Source organism: Impatiens glandulifera, chromosome 4 (genome assembly GCF_907164915.1).
Source record: "Impatiens glandulifera chromosome 4, dImpGla2.1, whole genome shotgun sequence".
In the NCBI taxonomy this organism is placed as follows: Eukaryota; Viridiplantae; Streptophyta; class Magnoliopsida; order Ericales; family Balsaminaceae; genus Impatiens; species Impatiens glandulifera.
In genome coordinates this window covers 1,416,075-1,439,062 of record NC_061865.1, presented here as the reverse complement: position 1 = coordinate 1,439,062, position 22,988 = coordinate 1,416,075, and the positions used below count along the sequence as shown (strand labels likewise).

The window sequence follows — 22,988 nt, the reverse complement described above, 5'->3', positions numbered from 1 at the left end:
AAGACATTGTTAGCTTTGAGAGAATTGAAGATGAAGACGAAATTAACTTGCCAATGCTAATTACACCTGAATTTGTTTATTGTCATTTTAGATATAAGATTATCTTTGATGTTTATGAAATAAAAAATGAAGTTTACCAGGTGAAAACATTAGAAGCATTTATGCCTTTCGAACAAGACCTATCGAAAATTGGTAAAATTTCTGTAGTTGAGAGAGAAAGACATATATAAGCTGATTGTTTTTAAATTTTTGGCTATTCCAATTAGAGATATAACAATGTCAAATTGATTATATGAATTAAATTATTATTGTTTATTAGAATAAACACTAACATATATAATTAGTAGGGGACTTAGTTCGATGGGTTTTTTTATATATATTTTGATATTTTCACCTTATTCATTAATTATTAGGAATTTAAATTGAAGTTTAATGATAATCAAAATTCTCAACTTGGGTCAACTTACACTACCCATTAAAATTGTTTGTTTTCTATCAAAATAAAAGAGTAAATAAGAAATATAAATTGTCCTTATCATTTAAATGTTTCAATTTACTTAATTAAATTAGATTATTTTCTGTTTTAAAATAAACTTACCATTATGTGTGTGTAATTTGACATTTTATTCACAAATCATAAAAATACTGTTAATTGGAGAGTGAGTACACACAAATAATTGTAAAAATGTGATTTTAAGCCCAACTTGTAATATTTACATAATTTTGAAAGGAAAATGAAAAGATAAATAAATTATTTTTATTAATTACCTTACTATTATTGAATTAAGAGAAAAAAAAATTAAGCCGATAAAAAGTTTAATAATCATGATTAATTATATGGGTAATTAATTTGACTTCTTTTTTTTTTTTATTTCCAAATCATAAAAATATATAATGCTATAGGTACACAAAATCTGAATGCAGATATTTTTGGATTTTTAATATAAAACATTAAAGCATGATCCATTATATATATTATAGAAACTATTATAGTCACCATTTATTTTATTATATATAGGAAATTAATAATCTCTTGCTTGTAATTGGTGCTGAATTGATTTGATCTCTTTATATATCCAAAACCAAAACTAATAATTGTTCTAGTTAAATCTGTAGATGGTTTTTACTTCCGCCTATGATTTGGTTTGAATATATATATTTATAATTATAAAAGTATTATAGTACTATTATGGGACCATGCATTCGTATTTAGTTTTATAAAAATATGGTGAATTTTTTTTTTTTTTTTTTTATGGTTCTTTATAAGTTGGTTATATTTGATGTTTTAAATTTGATTCTAGAAAAGCACACAAAAACAGAAAATTGATTGAATTGTAAATTAAGAGAAATAATAATAATAATAATAATAATAATAAAGTGAACTAAATATTAAAGATGATAAATATTAGCATCTCATCAAAAGACATTACTTAAGCAAGAGAGTATTTTCATCATTTCATCCAAATTAAATAAACAAAAGAGGAAATCATGTTTCCTATTCATCCAAATGAAATAAACAAAAGAGGAAATCACGTTTCCTATTTTCATCGTTCAACAGTAGTAAAATTCATCCAAAATAAACAAACAAAAGAAATATATATCATGTTTCCTGATCTCCTTCAACTTTGGCTTCCTCTTCAGGCTTAGGCTTGGGCTCGTCGAAACTAGGGTCTTCAACTTTGGCTTCCTCTTCAGGCTTAGGCTTGGGCTCGTCGAAACTAGGGTCTTCAACTTTGGCTTCCTCTTCAGGCTTAGGCTTGGGCTCGTCGAAACTAGGGTAAAACATATTGAACAGCAGTGGTTTCTTCTTAAACTGACTTCTCATGCAAATCTTTCCATATCCTTCATCTCCCCAGGCTGTTCCGTAAGAATTTTTCACCAACCAATACGCTTCTTCTCCCCGTGAACCAAATCCTACTATCAATACAGCATGTTTTCCTTCGCTTTTAATATCAGAACCATCCGCATTTTTCTCATCATCATTCATTTGGTATATCTCCTGTATTTTAATTAATTAATTAATTAATTAAACAATTATATAAATTTTCATATATATTACGTACGTACCTTTCCCAAATATTTAAGCTTCTGTGTGATATAGATGGCGGCAGCCACGGGTTGTATTTGTACCCGTCTTAAGATCTCTTCCTCGGCTAAATTGTCTTTAAGTTTTACATAGCTTTTTAGATAAGTCTTATCCTTTAAGGGCTGAAAATAGAAGAAGAAAATGAAATCAGAATTCAAAATGAATGAACAAATATATTTTTAAAAATCAAATGAGCCAGCATATAATAATAATAATACTCTCTTTTGTGGATCAATTTCCTTTTCTCTTTTCCCCTTAAAAGGACGTCTTTCCTCTGTAGTAATACCGTGCTCTATCATGTAAGTGAATGCTTCATCGTAGTTTGCCGAGTAGCACTGGCATCTGTCTATCTTATCGGGATCGATATTAGTTAAATCCATTTTCACATACTCCAGTAACTCTTGAGGAGAAAGAGTTACAAACAATTTGTCGCCTTTTTTTTTCAGTTGTTTACTCAGTTTAATATTGATCAGAGCCTCAAATGCAGATGCGGCAACGACAGCCCAACAACAGTCTACCAAATAAAAACATCAATTTTATTCAATCAAATAAAATAATAATAATAATAATAATAATAAGACCAATATAAATTAACAAATAAAACTTACTACATTGTCCCTGATTTCTCACGGGAGTGAGAATAAATTGTCTGAGCCTCCAGTCAAAGTATACTTTCCAATTAAGATAAACTCTAAGAAATTTAGGTTTCTACCAAAAACAAGATTATATAAGTAAGTAAGAATATTTTCATCTTTTTATAAAACAATTTGATATATAATTAGATACTTACATCACTAGGATTAATACCCTCTGAATTGATTTCGGATTGGTAATTAATGTTTGGATACTCATCCCCGTACATAGCAACCACAATATCACGCAAAGGCAAAGGCACTAGTACATTATTATACTGGAAATTTGTTTAATTAATTAATAACAGTACATAATAATAGCTAGTAATTAGTCTATACTAATTAAATATTGATCAACACTCTTGTCAGATAAAAATATTATAACAAATTAATACATGATCAATCAAATTAAAGTTTATATTTCTGTAAGTTCGGTGAAATTCACTATGTGTTAGGGTGATCATGATAAAAAAAAAATTGTAAATTATTTTATCATTTTATTATGCCAAATTATTTTATTAATTATATTTCATTTGTCAAAAACATATTTAATTAATAACTGTGCAATTATTCTTTATTTAGATTTCATTTTTTCAAAATAATTTATGCAACAGTGTTTAAGAAACCGAATGACAAAATAACTGTATTTTATTCATTTTGTTATGAGAAAATTTATGATTACTATATAAAGTTTGAGTACGTGAGATATTAAAATATTTTATTTATATAATTAAAAAATTCTATATAATTTGTCTATTATTAAAAACTATTTTTTATTTTTTTGTCTAGATAAAATCCTCTCTTATTAAAACAGAATTTGACCTTTTTGTTTTTAAAAAAATTATAAATAGAAAAAGACAATTAAATGATGTTATAAAAAAACATAAAATTATATTATTATTGAAAAATGTAAATATAATTACAATCCTATTTTAATGCTTAGAACATCATTACTTAATATTATCTTCTTCTGTAAACCACCTTTTTTTTCAAATATTCTATTTTGTCTTTTTCCTTTTTTTCTCATATTATTAACTTTTTTACTTTTTGTTAGCATTATTTCCATATTTCCATATATATATATATATATATTTAACATCCTCTTTAGATAATAATATATAACTATTCTATAAACATATAATTTTAAACATAAATTTTAAAATTTTGATTAATAAATTGAGATATAATTAAAATTATAAACATAAATTTTAAAATTTTGATTAATAAATTGAGATATAATTAAAAAGTGAAAGAGTTATTTAATTACCTACTATATAATATAAACAAATACAAGTTAATAGTAAATATGAAAACTTACATTTCTATCAGGATCATTGTAGTGCAGGTCTTCATTCATTTTACTAGCTGAAATTTAAAAACAGTTTTTCATATATATATATATATATATACAGAGATATAAATTAATTAAACATGAAAATATCTTGTATTATAAATAATCTTACCAATCTCGGTTCTTCTTCTTCTTCGTGTATTCTCTTTTCGATGGATCACTAACTAAAAAGAGAGAAGATGATAATAAAAATGGATCATTAGTAATTAAAAAATAGACAAATTAACTGAAAAGATTTTACTCAAAAAATGAAGAAAAATCACACTAACTTACAAGTGAGAACATTTTTGTTTACAAATAATAATATATAATTCAAATTTCTAACTATCATATTTGATTTGTAATATAATAATATGCACAAGTTATTTTTAAATTATAATTTAAAACATATATAATATTCAATAACAAAATAGTAATTTATTATTTATTTTAAAAATAAATTATGATCACGTACTTACTCTTAGAAAAAATATCATAATCATACTTTGTCTATTATTAGAATAGAATTAACCTTTCTTTTTGTTTAGAAAAGAAAGACACTTAAATGGTTTTATAAAAACAAAACATAAAATTAGAAAGTATTGTAATAATTAAGATATAATATTTACATATATATATATATATATATATAGATGCAATTATTTAATCTTAAAAACATATAATAAATTCTTTTGAGCAGCATCATTACTATTCATATTGCCACCATTAATCCCAAATTTTGTCTTTTTCATCTCATAGCATTTTCATACAAACCCTAAATAATTCTAATTTATTTTTAAATAATATAATGCCATAATATATATATATATATATATATATATATATATATATATATATTTCTGAAACTACTTCATTAATAAATACAGATATACAATTAGTAGTATAAAAAAATGAAATATTAAACCATTTATAAAAAAATCTTATATATAATCTGTCTATTATTATAAATTAATAAAAAGTGATTTTTTGTCTTAAAAAATAAAGAGAAAAAAGACAGGTAAACGATATTATTTATGCAAAATGTAATACTGACCTTTATACTATATTAAGCTTAAAACATTATTAATTAACATTTTCTTTTGAACAGCTTTTTTTCTTGCAAATCATCTAGGCTATAACTTTTTACTTTTTTTTGTTTATAGCATTTCCATATATGTATAAACATATATATACCTTTAAGCATATATATATATATATATATATATATATATATATATATATATATATATATATATATTCTTAAATATATAAAATATATAATAATGACTAATAAAAAACATTAAGAAAAAAAATTATGAACCATTTTCAAAAACTAATGACTTAATAATTACTACACTTAAACAAAATATAGTCAATGTTTATGTGTTTATAAACTATACATGTACACAAGTATTTGTTCATAATACTTTTATTTTCTCATAAATATTATTTTGTTCTTATTTTGTATTAACTTAACAATTTTTTGGAAAAACTGGTTAATAACCTGAGATATAATTAGAAGGTTGATGATAGTTATTAATCATATATATATATTTAACCTAATATAAACAAATACAAGTTAATATTTCACAAAACTTCCAGATCCATGGATGAGAAGTAAATCAGTAGTAAATTAATGGTGTTAGACATTAACCTAATATAAACAAATACAAGTTAATATTTCACAAAACTTACAGATCCATGGATGATAAGTAAATCAGTAGTAAAATAACTTAATCTTGCTGCTACAATCTTTTAGCTAGCATGGATATATATATATAACTTTAACTTGAAGATTAGTACTATTTATAAACAAACCTTACTTAATCTTGTTCTTTGTGCATATCTGATCTTTCCGATTGGATGGATGGATGGATTAACCTAAGAAGAAAGAAGAAAACACTAGTAAAAAAGTAACATTTAAGGGCGGTTTTTACCGCCGTTATTGTATAATTTACCGCTGCTAAAAGACAATTGCGGCGGTAAAATTACCGTAGTCAACCGCCGTTAATAGTTCCGCCGTTAAAGAGATTTTGATAATTAAGGGCGGTAAATTTACCGCAGATACTAGCTTTTAACTGCGGTTTATAAAACCGCACTTAATAGTCTCTAACTGCGGTTTATAAGACCGCAGTTAATAGTCTCTAACTGCGGTTTATAAGACCGCAGTTAATAGTCTCTAACTACGGTTCCTAAAACCGTAGTAAATTGTTTACTTATAAAGGCGGTACAAAAATCGTAGTTAATAGTTAGTTGACTATATATAAATGCGATATTTTTAGAGTAAGTAATAGTCTTTAACTTCTGTTTAATAACCACAATTAATAGTATTCATAAGTTAACAGTTAGTTGGCTAATTAGAGTTTAAAAATAGCTGATAGTTATAAGTGTAGTTAATAGTCATATAAGTGTAGTTAATAGTCAATTGGCAACAATAAAAATCATTCCAAATAATATTATATAATTAACACTCCATTTTTATATTATAATATTACCTAAAAATATAATTATATCCAAATATAATTACATCAAAATATAATATATAGTATTTAAAGTCATACAAAATAAACATTATTATATTAATAAAAATGATCAAATTCCAAAATTTGAAACAACTTCTCTTCCTTTTCTTCCTTCTCCCTCTTCCTTTTCTTCCTTCCCTCTTCCTTTTCTCGACCTATAAAAGTTTCAAATACAAATTTATCAATTAGTAACAAATTACACTTTTTTACTCTCTTTTAACAAGCAAGAACTAAGTAAAATATTTTCTATATTAAATAAATTGATATAAATTACATTTGATAAATTAATTGGAAGAGAGAATTCATACTAACATGCTAATGTGGAGAAAATCATGGAGAAAATGAGGAAATAAATTTAGAACATTCATTAATTTTTTCAAATTTATATCAATGACAACCACATTTTGATAACCTAAAATTCATAAATAAAGTTAATGACCAAATTTCTGTCATGCTTCTATTAATACACCATAACACAACTTAATAAATGCATTTTTACAAACTTATAAATAATCATTATCTACAAGATGGAGGACCTCGCCGATGAAACAAAAGTACTATACTTACAATGCAGAAATCTTCTTCAAATGTACCAGGAAGTACTATATTTACAATACATAAATCTTCTTCAAATGTACTAGGGAGCCCAAATGAAGCAATGCAAAAATCTTCTTCAAATGTACTGAGTAAGGTGAAGCGCTAGAAAGATAATAAGGGAATGTATAATGCGTATAAGAGAATAGGAATTTACATAATGCTCAATCAACTAGAGTAAGTTGAAGCTCCACAAAAAGAGGAAGGTGAAAGCGTGGAAAAGAAAATGGAGGACTGGGTGAAGTGGAATAAATAACCCTTAATTTTTTTAATATTTTTATTATTTTATATAATTAAAAATAACATAATGTACTCAATTATATTTATAAATTTACATATTATATAATTTAAAGATATTATATGCATTTCATTTTTTAATTAAATTCTTATATTTTTTTATTCATATTTAAAAATTATAATTTTTTTTATAAAGTACAAATATTATAAAAAATAAACACTAATATTAATTAAAACTGATATATAATTATAAATTTTATAAACAATAATTTTTTATAAAAAATATTTATATTCTCGTACTAAAAAGTTTATATTTTTCCGTTGCTTTTATTATTACTTATGATTACCAGATTATTAACAATCCTAAATATTTATCTAAACATAAATTAGAAATAAAATAAAAAAAATACTTTCACACACTTTCTTAATTAGTTTTTATTTTTTTTTTAATTTTCATTAATTAAAAACCAAAAATATTTTTATTGTATTTTATATTTTATAAATTAAAATACAAAAAATATTATTAATAATTAAACAAATTACAATTTCAAATACTTTTGAGTTTAAACTAAATTCAAAAACAAATATAACAAAAATGCTAAATAAGTAATTAATGACAATTTATCTCCATTAATCAATAAGAAAATAGTCATTGAAATGATCAAATCTTCATTAAAATATTTTAGGAATGTAAATGAGATAAAAATGACTAGTCTTCCATATTTTTAAAATTTATTTGATAAAGAGCTTATCATAATAATAATATATATATATATATATATATATATCAAATTATAAAAGTTTACACAAAAATGATAAAGAGTTTATTTTAATATATATATATATATATATATATATATATATATATATATAATTTTATAAAAGTAATTTAGATATAAATTTAGGTACAAATCACCTAGTTTCTATGACTGTTGTTATCAATATAAATATAAAGTTATAAATTAGATTTTTGTTATTAATTAAAATTTAATTTTATGAATTAATTTGATATGAATTAGTTTATTATTTAATTAGTGATTAAATATTAATAAGATTTAATATTATTTTTAGCATTATTTATAAACTAAATATATATAAAATTATGAAACTAATTTTTTTTATCGATATAATAGTTTAATATTTAAATTTATAATAATATATAATTATTGAATCAATCACCATATATATTTTATAATAATAAATATATTAGTGGTTATAACTAATTTGATTACGGTTTAAAGTCTTAATAATGTTAATTAGTATATATATTTATTATATTATTTCAAGAATTTAATTAAAATATAAGTTAAAAAAATAATACAACAAAATGATAACTAAATAATTGATAACAATTTATCTCCATTAATCAATAAAAAAAAATAATCTTGACAATATCAAATCTCCAGTAAACATATTTTAAGAATCTAAATGAAATAAATATGACTAATTATTCATATTTTTAGAATTTATTTTACTTAAAAAGATAATAGTGAATACCAAATTATATAAAGGTTTATACAAAAATGATAAATAGTTTATCTTAATATATATTTATATATTATTTTATAAAAGACATAATTTAAATATAAATTTTGATTAAAATGATAAAATGTTTATCTTCAATTAAAATAAATATAATATATATATATATTATATTATTTGAAATTTAGATATAATATTTGTAAATGTAATTAAATTATTTACTATTAATTGTGATAATTACATTAACTAATCTTAAATAAAAAAATATTTAAAATCTTTATATAATTGTGATTCACATAACAAATTACTTTGTATAAGACATTTGTTATATATAAATATAAACTTATAAACTAGATTTTTTTATTATTTTGAATTTTATTTTATAAAATAATTAGTGATGAATTAGTCTATTAAATTAGTGAAAGAAAAGAATATTAATAAGATTTAATATTATTTTTAGTATTATTTATAAACTAAATGTATATAAAATTATGAAACTAAATTTAATTTAAATTTAATCTAGATAATAGGTTAATATTTTAATATTTTAATTTATAATTATATATAATTATTGATAAAGTAATTTTTTTAAACTTATATTTAAATTAAATTTCTAAGATAATGCATAGAAATAATCTTATTTAGCTTTTTAAAATTAAATTAATATTTATTTTTAACTTACTTTTATAAAAAAAAAAATTATATATACATATGAGAGAGGATTGAGAGGGAAATTAGGAGAAAGAATGACGTGTTAATTGGTTGAAAAAATTAAATAACTTTCTCTTTTCTATTTTTTATTTTCCTCACTCTTTTATTTTTTCAACTTCAAATCATTCTCTTTCATCGTATATAATATATATAATATATATATATATATTCAATATTTTATTTTAATTAATAAATATACTAGCATTTACTTGTAACTACGTTACGGTTTAAAAGTCTTAATATTTGTTAATATATATATATATATATATATATATATATATATATATATATATAAATATTACATTATTTTATGAATTTAATTAGAATATAAGTTTAAAAAATAATACAACAAAAATTCTAAATAAATATTTAATAACAATTTATCTCCATTAACTAATAAAAAAATAATCATGACAATATCAAATCCTCATTAAACATATTTTAATAATGTAAATAAAAAAACTAGTTTTCTATATTTTTAAAATTTACTTGACTTAAAATATAATAGTGCATACTAAATTATAAAGGTTAAAAAATAATAAATATTTTATCTTAATATATATATATATATATATATATTATTTTATAAAAGTAATTATTAATAAATTAGTCTATTATTTAATTAGTCATTAATTATGAGAGAGAAAAATATTAATAAGATTTAATATTATTTTTAGAATTATTTATAAACTAAATCAAGTGGGAAGGATATAAAACTATATAAATATGAAGTCTCAATATAATATTTTATTATTTTTTTTTATTATTGTTAATTCATGTAAGGTATGTTTATTGAACTGATAAAATAATATTTTATAAGTATATATATTTTAATTAATTTATTTAATATTCTCTTTTGAAACTTATCTCAATTAATTTTTAAAATAATAAAAATTAAAATTTATTAATAATTTTTTTTTTATGATTTATAATAATATAAGACTTTTAAATGTTGATCTATATAACGCAGTTAAACGTAAGATTTTAACTTAGATATTAAAAACAAAAATCACAGTTAGAGATAAGACTTTAACTACGGTATAAAAAACCGCAGTTAAAGATAAGACTTTTAACTACGGTTTTTATATACCACAGTTAAATGTAAAACTTTTAAAGGCGGTTTTATATACCGTAGTTAAATGTAAGACTTTTAAAGGCGGTTTTATATACCACAGTTAAAACCAAGGTATTAACTACGGTTTTAAATACCGTCGTAAAATTTCGCCGTTAAAAACACTTTTTTTACTAGTGAAATAAAGATGGAATATCATTATAAGCTAAATAGAGATGATCGATCAAGATCTAGATAATAGAAGAAAGAGAGCATAGAAATGACACACACTGTTCTTGTTCTTACCTCCTAAGTGAGAGAAGAAACCTAAAACAATGGACAAGTTCTTGCTTTAACTATATATATATATATATATGTCAAGAGGAGTGAGACTATATTAGGGCTATTAGGGTTTAGTGAGTGAGTGCATTTTTGTTTTTAAATAATACAATATAATTTAAATTTAAGTATGCATGGTATATATATATATATAGAATTCGTATTATTTAATTTTTGTAATTATACAAAGTTACAAACATTATTAATTAGATAATTGAAGCTTAAAATTTCTAGCTATCATTATATATATATATTTTTATTTATTTAATTTAGTATTGTTTCTTGAATTTTGTTGGTGTTATTGTGCAAATGTAATTCTATTCTATTATTGCAAATAGTTAAAATGTTTTTAGAAAATAACTTTTTAAAACATAATGCATGGATTTTCATATTTAATAATTTGTAATAACATATCTAATTAATAATGATTCATGCACAATGCAGTTGCAACATAACAAATGTAAATATTTTTAAATTATAATAGTTAATAACAAAATAGTAATTTATTATTTTACTAATTTTTATTTTGAGAAAAATTATGATCATGCTTAAGTTTAGAAAAAATTGTAATTTGTCTATTATTACAACATAACTAACTTTTTTTTTTGTTTTAGAAAAAAAGATAAAATAAAAAAAAAGACAAATAAACATCATTACTATTCACTTTTTTTTTCTCAATTTTGGACCCACACCATTTCCTACAAATCTCATATTTTGTCTTTTTCATTTTATAGTATTTTCATATCAACCGGCCTAAATTGATTTTTTTTAATAAGAAAATATCATATATATATATATATATATATATATATATATATATATATATATATATATATATATATATTTAATTAATTCTTTTGAACTACTAATTAATTAATATATACAAATATACAATTAGTAGTGACCATAAGTTTTCCAGATATTATTATTTTGTAATAATTAATTAGGTTAGCTCAATTAATTAAGTTACAAAAAATGGTGTCTAATTTTAATTTAGAAAGTTGGATGCAATTTATGTTTGATATTATTGTCTCTAAAATATTTTACTTAATTAGTTTATCAACTTTATTAAATTTGATATTTATTTTTAAACCACTTGATAAATTGAGATATAATTAAATAGTATATAATTATATATAAATCAATTATATAGTTAAATTATTACCGAGAAATTTTTTAATTTTAATATTACAATGAATTAAAAATTTATAGAAAAAAAAATATTTTGAGAACCAAATATCTTATAATTGATTTATAGTTAAATCATTTAAAGTGACTATTTAACATTAGTATTATTTTTTTGAAATGGCCAGAGAAATTGAAAAACATTGAGGCAACATATTAATATACATTGTCAGATAACTGTACTCACCATTTTCATCAAATTTGCTTTTTTTTTGGTCATATAATCAATTCTAAAATTTCAAATTTTAAATGATTAACTATTATAATATGAATAACTTGTGATCTGGGTTAATATTAAGTTTAGTTAGAACATCAAATATATTTTAAATAATTAAATATAAATGTACTTATATAAGAAATTATATATTAAAATAATTATATAAAAAAAATTACAAGATAATAAATTTAATAAAAATCTTTTTATTAATTATTGAAATTTTCTGACACAGCAAATTTGGCATGATGTCTGGCTCCAAATTGGCAGGCTAGGCTAGGTATTTAGAGGGCAGAAATAACAATAAATTTGTCTAATCAATTAAGGAAAAAAATAAAACATGAAAATTAATTTTTATTATATGATAAAAATAAATATTCAAATAAGTAAATTCTTAAGTTATTATATAATTTTATCATAATTCGAAAATGATTAATTTAATAGATAATTTTTATCTTAAAACAATTAATTTGTTTTAAAAAATAATATTATAAAATAACTTAAGTTTGACTTTTTTATTTGTCTTACAACATCATTCTTCTCTTCTACTTAAAATATCAAAATACATCTAAATATATATATTTAAATTTTATTATTAATTAAATCATCATTTATTATATTAATTATTTCAATTTATTAAAAACATATTGAATTTATTTTAATAATATTAATAAATTGGTTTTAAAAAATTAATAAAATGTTATTTTTTGTTATACATGTGCATATTCAAATATTTTTTATATATAATTTAAATATTAATTTATCTCGTAAAAAATAGTATCTAAGTAAATAAACTTTTGAAGGGATACATTTTCTTTTATTAACTATTTTCAGAAACTTGTTAGATTTTTTTTATATAAATTAACTTGTTTAATAAAAATAGTTATTTTAATGTTTTAAAATTAATATAATTATTAAAAAAAATATTTAAAATTTAATCAAAGTAAAAATAAGATTATTTAATAATTAAAATAATTTTCATAAATATATATATATATATAATAAAAATAAAAATTGAAAACACTTCTTAATCCAACTAGAATATTCAAAACAAACAATAACCGTTTATCTTTAATTTAAGTAGAAAAATATTTTTTATATTTATTTTATCAAAATAAATTTATTTGAACTTTAAAATATAAAATTTTGAAATTATATTTAATTAAAATTATTTGAGGTTAAATAATTATAAAAGAATACTGTAAAATATTATAAATAATTAAATTTGTTTAGACCTAAATATAATATAAATATAAAAGTAACATTATGATGTGAAATATGAGGTTGTTTAGGATGAGATGTGACATATGTAAATCATCTTTATAAAAAAAATCATTTACTTTCTTAAAACAGGATTTATCCTAAAACCAACATCAAAGGATGCTCTAAATTTGAATAACCAATTAAGCATTTAATGATAAAAGATTAAATATTTGCATTTAATAATTAAAATGATTCATAATATAAATTTATTTTTGTCCTATCCGGATGTTATATATAATATGACTTTGGTATTGAACAATCGGTTTAACTCAACTTAGATCATTAATGTATTAATATGATATTGGTATTGAACAATGGGGTTAACTCAACTTATGTCATTATTGTATTTTACAAAGTATAATTTGTTTCACTTATTAAAGATTAATTATTGATGGACAAAAGTAAATGAAAAAATAATACTTAAGAAAATAATACACTTTATTACCTAAAATATTAAATTAAAAAAAAAAATCTAAAGAGATAAACTAAGTCGCTACAAACTTCATCATTGAGTAACCATTTCACATTCATATTTTGATGGATAATAATTTACATATAAATAGACATGGCATTGGGCCGACTGTAGGACAATTTTGAGTAAGAATTGATCGGTTTTGAGTATCTAAAAAAGAACAAGAAATATTTAAATCGATAAAAAAAAGTTATAGAAAACATAATAGAAAGTTATATATATTTTTATTTAGTATTAATTGTTTCATGAATTTTGTTGTTGTTGTGCAAATGTAATTCTATTATATTATTGCAAACAGTTGAATTTTATATTTAAAAATAACTTTTTAAAACACAATGATTTTTCATATTTAATTTGTAATAACATCTAATTAATAATTAATAATGATTCATGCATAATGCAGTTGCAACGTAGCAAATACAAATATTTTTAAATTATAATATTTAATAACAATATAATAATTGATTATTTTACTAGTTTTTATTTTAAAAAATATTAGGATCATGTTTAGTCTTACTTTTCTATAATTACAACATAATTAACCTTTTATTTTTAAAAAATAAACAAAGAAGAAAAGACAATTAAATGGTCTTATTAAAACATAAAATTAGAAAGTATTGTAATATATATATATATATATATATATATATATATATATATATATATATATATATATATATATATATATATATATATATATATATATATATATATATATATATATATATAATCAATATTAATTATGTATAATTAAGATATAATATTTACATACACACAGTATATATATATATATATATATATTTTGATCAACATCATTACTATTCTCTTTTCTTCTCAACTTTGGACCCCACACCTTTTTCTACAAATCTCCTATTTTGTCTTTTTCATCTCATACCATTTTTATACTAACCCTAAACAATTTTAATTTTTTTAAACAAGATAATGCAATATAGAATTAGTCAATTGATGTTTCTGAAACTAATTAATTAATAAATACAAGTATACAATAATTAGTAGTGATCATAAGTTTTCCAAATATTTTTATTTTGTAATAATTAATTAGGTTAACTTAATGGAATTAAGTTACAAAAATTGGTGTCTACTTTATGAAATTTGATATTTAAAATAATATAAAAGGATTAAAGTGACTGTTTAACATTAATATCAATTCTTTTAATGGTTAAAAAAATTGAAAAACATTGAGGAGAATGACAATGATTAATGTTAGTTTATAGGTGACAGCCAATATGAGTTGTCAGATGTTAGAACATATCATTTTAGTTTTTTTTATATAATTAATATAGAGAGAGAACAGCATTTCAAAATTTATATAATCTATTTAAATAATTAGCTATTATAATATAAAATAATTTCTAATCAGAGTTAAAAATAAGTTTGGTGAGAAAATTAATATATATTTTGACTAATTCAATATTAAATCTAATTATATATATAAAAGAAACTCTTGAATGAGTTTTTTTATTAATAATTAAAATACCATGTATAAGAAGCTGCTTGTCTGTTTCAAATTGGGCTAAGGAAGGAAATATGGAAAAGAATTCAACTTATATAGTTTGGCAAATATTTTTATTATTAAATAAAAATAAATATTAAAGTAAGTAAATTAATGACGTTCTTATAATCTTTAGTGAAAAATACTCCTTATATAGATTTATATTAATTTGAAAATGACTAATTTAATTGATAATTATTATCCTAATTATTTTATAATTAATTTGTTTATAAAAATAAGATTATAAAATAACTTAAGTTTGACTTCCTTTCTTACATGCATATTTGATCTTGAGTAAGGTTGATTTTTATAAATAAAAAAACACACACATATTCCATTTCTTTCTAACTATCAATCAAATAATTCAATATTTTATTATTAAAATGCTCCTTATATATATATATATATATATATATATATATATATATATATATATATATATATATATATATATATATATTTAAATTTTATTATTGATTAAATCATTATTTATCATATTAATTACTTCAATTTATTAAAAACATATCTGATTTGTTTTTAATAATTTATATATTTTTAAAAATTGTATAAAATAATTTATTATTTAAAAAATTATGTTAATTGCATAAAAATAAAACTACTATATTAAATAGTAATTTTAATTATAATCTAAAAAAGCAAGCCAAACATGATTTATTGTTATCCATAATCCATGTGATTCAAACGTGTTTTTTTTTATAAAATTTAAATATTAATTTTACTCTAGCTAATATAATATTCAATGAATAAAATTTTGAAGGTATAAATTTTATTTTAAAAATATTTTCAGAAGCTTGTTAAATCTTGTGTTTTTATAAATTAACTTGTTTAATAAAAAATAGTTGTTTTAAAGTTTTTAGGATTAATTATTAAAAATTAAAATATAATTATAAAATTAAAATAAAATTATTTAATTAATTGATTTAAGTGATTTAATAATTTGAATTATATATATTTAAAATAAAAATTAAAAATCCTCTTAATCAAATTAGATTCAAATCAAACAATCACCTTTTTATCTTTAATTTAAGTAGGAAATTATTTTTTTATATTTATTTTATCAAAATAATTTTATTGTAACTTTGAAATATAAAAGTTTTGAAATTATTTAAATTTGTTTTATAAAAAGTTAATTAGTTAATGTTTTTTGGATTAAATAATTATTATAGTTTATATTAAATACGGTAAAATATTATAAATAATTAAATTTGTTCTGAATTAAAAATAATAATATAAAAGTGTGGAGAGATGTGAAATGTGTTGTTGAGGGTGAGGGGTGGTGACATATGGGTTGTTTAGAGGTATTATGAAAATCTTGTTTTAAAAAAAATAAAATTATAGAAGATATAATTGTTTTTTTTTTAAACAAGATTTACCCTAATAGTCATTCATTATATATACTAGAGTGACTTGGATTTATCCTGAATAGCAAATTAAGCATTTAATGATAAAAGACTAAATATTTGCATTTAATATTAAAATAATGCATAACATAAAATTATTTATTGTCTTATCCGGGATGTCTTAATATGACTTTGGTTTATTCATTGAAGGGATAAATGAAAAAAACAATTCAAATAATATACTTCATTACTTACGAATATCAAATTAACATAGGAACTACTATTATTTTAATTTTAATAATGTTTTATTGTCACACAAAAAATATATATATATATGAGAGAAACAAAAAATAAGTAAGGTAACTCTTATAAACTTGCTTCAAGTAACCACGGATAATCGAAGGAACCTTATCGATCAATTAGTTTGATTTTTGGTTCAAATAAATTTCGAGCCGAAATCGATTGATTTTGAGTACCCGAAAAAATATCGAAACTTATAACCGATTATCTTCATCTTTTTTAAGCTAAAGTATTTGTTTTATTATAATAATTTTTATATTTTTTAAAAATTCAATAAAATGTTTCATTTTAAAATATTTAATTAATTCCATCCACATAAAAATATTACATGCTAAATAGATATAGTTTTTAATATAAAAAGCAAGCCCCACATTATTTGTTTTTATGCATGTGCATATTCAAAGATATTTTTTTTTATAAAATTTATATTAATTTATCTCTTGCTAATATATAATATTCAAGGAATAAAAATTTTGAAGGGATAAATTTTATTTTGTAAATATTAACAGAAGTTTGTTAGATTTTTTTTTATAAATTAACTTGTCTACTAAAAAAATAGTTATTTTAAAAGATTTTAGAATAAATTATTAAAAATTATTTTGTTTAAAATTAAAATTTAATACAAGTAAAAATAAAATTATTTAATTATTCGATTTAAGTGATTTAGTAATTAGAATTATTGTCATAAATATATATATATATATATATTAAATAAAAATTGAAAATCCTTCTCAATCAAATTAGATTAAAATCAAACAATCACTTTTTATGTGTAACTAAGCATTTAATGATATATAAAACTAAATATTTGCATTTAATAATTAAAATAATGTATAATATAAATTTATTTATTGTCCTAGCTATCCGGATGTCATATGACTTTGGTATTAAACAACAAATGCAATGATGAAAATAAATAAAGGTTTTAAAGAAACATTCTATATATATTAAATGTGAGAACTAAAGGAACATCAAATTAAGAAATATTTTAATATATTATTTTTTTCCTTGGTTTTTAAACAAATATTAAGTGGAATGTGATGCAACAATATGTAGACATATATAAAGACAATATGTTGAACATCAAAATAAATAAAATAAAATAATTACTCAGCACATTTGTTCAAACAATGACAATATGATAGTGATGTGAAGAACATGCATGACATCTAAAACAAATTGAATAAAATTATGATCAAATAAAAGTAAATGAAATGACAAATGACAAAATTAAATACTATACTAATTAATTACATTTTCCTTTATTCTTTTTTTTTTCATTACAACTAAAATGAGAACCTACTTTGAAAGAGACTTATTTAAAAGAATATATAAATGTCATTTATTTTATTTTCATTTAATGCGTTTTTAACTAAAGAGTCTAAAGGGTAATGTTACCTTTGTAATTTTTTATATATAAAAAAAACATAGTAATTACAATGAGATGAATGTGTTATATGTTGTTGTAATCCTTTTTACATTAGACACAATCTTGTGTTGTTAATGCTTTTTTTTCCCTCTTAAATTATTCTTTTTCTTCTAATCATCACAAGAGCTTCAATTAATTCACATGTTAAGCTTATTTGTGTTGTGAATTCTTTTTCGTCACATGATGAATATGGAGAGTCTACTAAAAGACGGTGTTTGGAGCGAGTTGCTCAAATTGGTTAAAGATAAGTTTCAACATTTGATTGAAGTTATCTTGGTTCTAACTTCTATTATTTTTCTTTTACATACCTCTTATGAAATCTTTACATATAAAACATCATTAACACTCTTTTACCTAACATTATATATCAATATATATATATATATATATATATATATATATATATATATATATTGATATATATTGATATACAACTCTCTTACATTTCTCTTTATATAAAAATAATATTTGTTTTTGGCTAGCATTTCAATGCAAATATTTAGTCTTTTATAAAACTAATATAACCCAGATCAAAGAGATGTACGTAGTTAAGTTATTTTATAATCTTATTATTTAAAACAAATTAATTGTAAAACAATTAAAATAAGAATGATCTATTAAGTTAATAATTTTCGAATTAAGATAAAACTATATAAGCAAGCACCTATACTAAACAATATTATCAAGAACATAATTAATTTACATACTTAAATATTTATTTTTATTTTATTCTTTTCCCTTAATGGATTAGACAATGTGTTGTTACTGTTTCTCTAGCTAACCCAATTTGGAGACCGACAAGGCAGTCTCCTATACATATCAAGCCGAATTTGTCAGAAGAATTTCAATAATTAATTAAAAAAAAAAACTCATTCAATGATTTGGTGTTTTCTAGGATAATAACTGGTTTACAAAAAAATATATATTATTTAATATTAAAATTATAAAAATATTTAAATAAAGAATATTTAGTATTTTATTTAATAAATATAATAATTTGATTAATAAAAAAGAATGGAATAGTTAGATTTTAGATTAAAATCTCCAAATAACCCATATAGAAGAAACTCTAAATCTCTCATCAAAAAAAATATTTTTTATAAAATGAATTTAATTTTGTTTTATCTTAATTTATTATCTTGTAAAAAAATAGCTTTATCTAATTATATTGATAGGTAGTTTCTTATATAATTAAATTTAATATTTAATTAGTTAAAATATACTGATTTTCACACCAAATTTAATTTTAATTCAGATTACAAATTATTTTATATAATAATAGCTAATTATTTAAATGTATTATATAAATTTTGAAATGATGTTCTCTATTTATATGATAAAAGCAAATTTGATGAAAATGATGAATCCAATCATCTGACATTACATATTGACAGTCACCCAAAAACTAACATTAATAATTTGATTAAAGATAAAATGTTCTTCTCTTCAATATAATTTTTTTACCTAAATTAAAGATAAAATGTTATTTGATTTGAATCTAGTTTAATTAAGAAGAGTTTCAATTTTTATTTTAAAAAAGTATATATATATATATATATACTTTTTATTAATTTGTAGTAATTTTTGTATTAATTAATACTAAAAACATTAAAATAATTAATTTTTTTTATTAAACAAGTTAATTTAAGAAAATAAAATAAAACCAGATCTAACAATCTTATGAAAGTATTTTTAAAATAATTTAATGAATGATTTAAAAAAAAAAATATAGAATAAGTGGATTCTTTGTAAAAAAACCTAACCCAAGGTAAAACATGTAAGTACGGACAAGTGAGTCAAAATGATCTTCAAAATAAATTAATTGTAAAACAATTAAGATAAATCCATCTTGTTTAATGTTTTTATTCAATTAATATATATTTACCTTCTTAATATATTTTTTACCTGTAAATGTTTTTTTTATTAATGTATATTAGTTTTTTAAAACTTATTTAATAAAAGAAAATATAAAATACTATATTAATTAAAATAGCCTCCCCTAAATATATATCATATACAAATAATAATATATATTTTTTAAATATATATATATATATATATATATATATATATATTATAAAATAAAGATTTTTTCATTAATTTCTTGTCTAATAAAAAACTCACTAGAGAAGACGACAATAAGAATTAGAGATTAAAATAGATTTCAGTTTTTTTGGGGTTAAATATGATATGTGTTTCCTTAGATACCTGATGTTTATATATTTTTATTTTTATTTTTCTCCCAGCATCTTTTTTTTGTATAATGATAATAATTATTATTTTTATATAATATTTGTTTTGAGTGATATATATTAGGATATTATTGAAATCAAAATAATGAATAGAAATCCATATGTTAATTTGATATTTTTTAAATAACAAAGTATATTTTTTCAATTATCTCCGTCAGACAATTAATAATTAATCTTTATAGAGTGAAAAGATACAAGAATGACATAAGTTGAATTAACCACGATTTTTAAATATGAAAGTCATATTAGGGTTAATAAATAAATAGATAAATACTATGTTTAGTCTTTTATCATTACATGTTTTTTAATTTGCTATTCAAATTCAATCCGCTGTAATTGTTTGATTTATAGGTTAAAAAAACCAAATTTTATATCTTTTTATAAAAAAGTTGTTCTTTAAAAAATGATTTTCATAAAAACTTCTAAACAATCCATCTCACACCTCTCTCCCTGAATAACATATTTCACATCTTTTACATTTTTTTTAATTTATAATATTTACAATATTTAATACAAACTATTATAATTATTTCATTCAAATAACTTTAATTATTTAACTATTTATAATGAAAAATTTAAATAATTTATACACTTTTATATTTCAAAGTTCGAATAAATTTATTTTGATAAAATAAATATAATTTAAAAAAAAGTGATTGTTTGATTTGAATGATTAAGATGGATTTTCAATTTTTATTGAAAATAAATATATATTTATATTTATGGCAATAATTCTAATTATTAAATCACTTAATTAATAATTAAATAATCTTCTTTTTACTTTTATTAAATTTTAATTTTAAATAAAATATTTTTCAATAATTAATCCTAAAAAACTTAATATAACTAATTTTTTTTATTAAACATTACTATATGTATATGGCACCCATCACTAAATTTAACTCATTTGATAATCAATAATTGATTAAAATACACAAGTTATTTATCTTAAAATGGTAATAATTGTAGCCTCAAATATAAGGATCTAACTGCTTAAAATATAAAACTTGTCTCCGGTGCCCCAACACAACAAATATACAAAAACCAATTATATTTTGGATTTGACATTTTTTACACATTAACTATGATTAAATTTATAACGTACTAACTCGCATATTTATGATTAAAATAGGTCAAAGTGAAAATTGAGTCAGTATAGTAATATTCAAACTTATCAACATTAATGGCAGAAACCAATAATAAACATATTCCCTGTAAATATATTTAAGAACTGAGCTTACAAAGTAATCAAAATGTAGAGTAGAAGCAATTAAAAAAACATCAAGAAAAACATCAAAAGTAGATAAATTTTTGTTTGTATTCACCTCCGTTTGACTAAATATAACCACGTCCACTTTACACCCTTTGAATCTCCATTTTTCATCTGATTTATCGTCGTAGTACCTATCAGCGACATCACTAAATGAAGAATTTGTGATTGCGGTCATCTCTTTTGATTGGGTTGATGATTCTCCAATCTCAACATTGCTTTGCCTTGTCAATTTTTGTTCTTGAGATCCTAACTAATTAGACATTAGACATGTAATTCAAAATCTAAATTATTACTTATTTGAAGAGAATAGTAAGAATATACTAAAAGACAACCCTAAATCACTAATCAAAATCTAAAGGGAAATTTGATGAAATGGCCCCCATAACAGGGGAAATTCCAAAAAGGGCCCCCGCCTACTAAAGTTGGCAAAAAGGGCCCTTTTGCCCCGCGAAATGTCGGAAATACCCCTTCGGCGCCATTTCTTACGCTCAAAGACGCGAATTACCAATCACGCGATTCATCTAAATCGCGTGTGTTCATCACCGCGATTTAGATGAAACGCGTGATTCGTAATTCGCGTTTTTAAATGTACGCGATTTACCATGCACGCGATTTAATCTAAATCGCGGTGATGAACTCACGCGATTTAGTTTAAATCGCGTCCATGGTAAATCGCGTCTTTAGTCGTATATATAATATTTCGGCCCTAATTTAAAACAAAACCACCCCGATTCTCCCTCCC

The 22,988-nt window shown here is 20.3% G+C and overlaps 1 protein-coding gene across 1 annotated transcript; it reads right to left on the bottom strand.

Moving 5' to 3' along the window:
• Positions 1-1,600: 1,600 nt before the first annotated feature.
• On the bottom strand, positions 1,601-22,421 carry LOC124933757 (cysteine protease-like). The gene is made up of 6 exons (XM_047474194.1): positions 22,299-22,421; positions 2,877-2,996; positions 2,695-2,794; positions 2,305-2,600; positions 2,068-2,208; positions 1,601-1,999 (listed from the first exon to the last, which is right to left on the bottom strand). The coding sequence occupies exons 1-6, from the start codon at positions 22,419-22,421 to the stop codon at positions 1,601-1,603; spliced, it is 1,179 nt and encodes a 392-aa protein (XP_047330150.1).
• Positions 22,422-22,988: the final 567 nt, after the last annotated feature.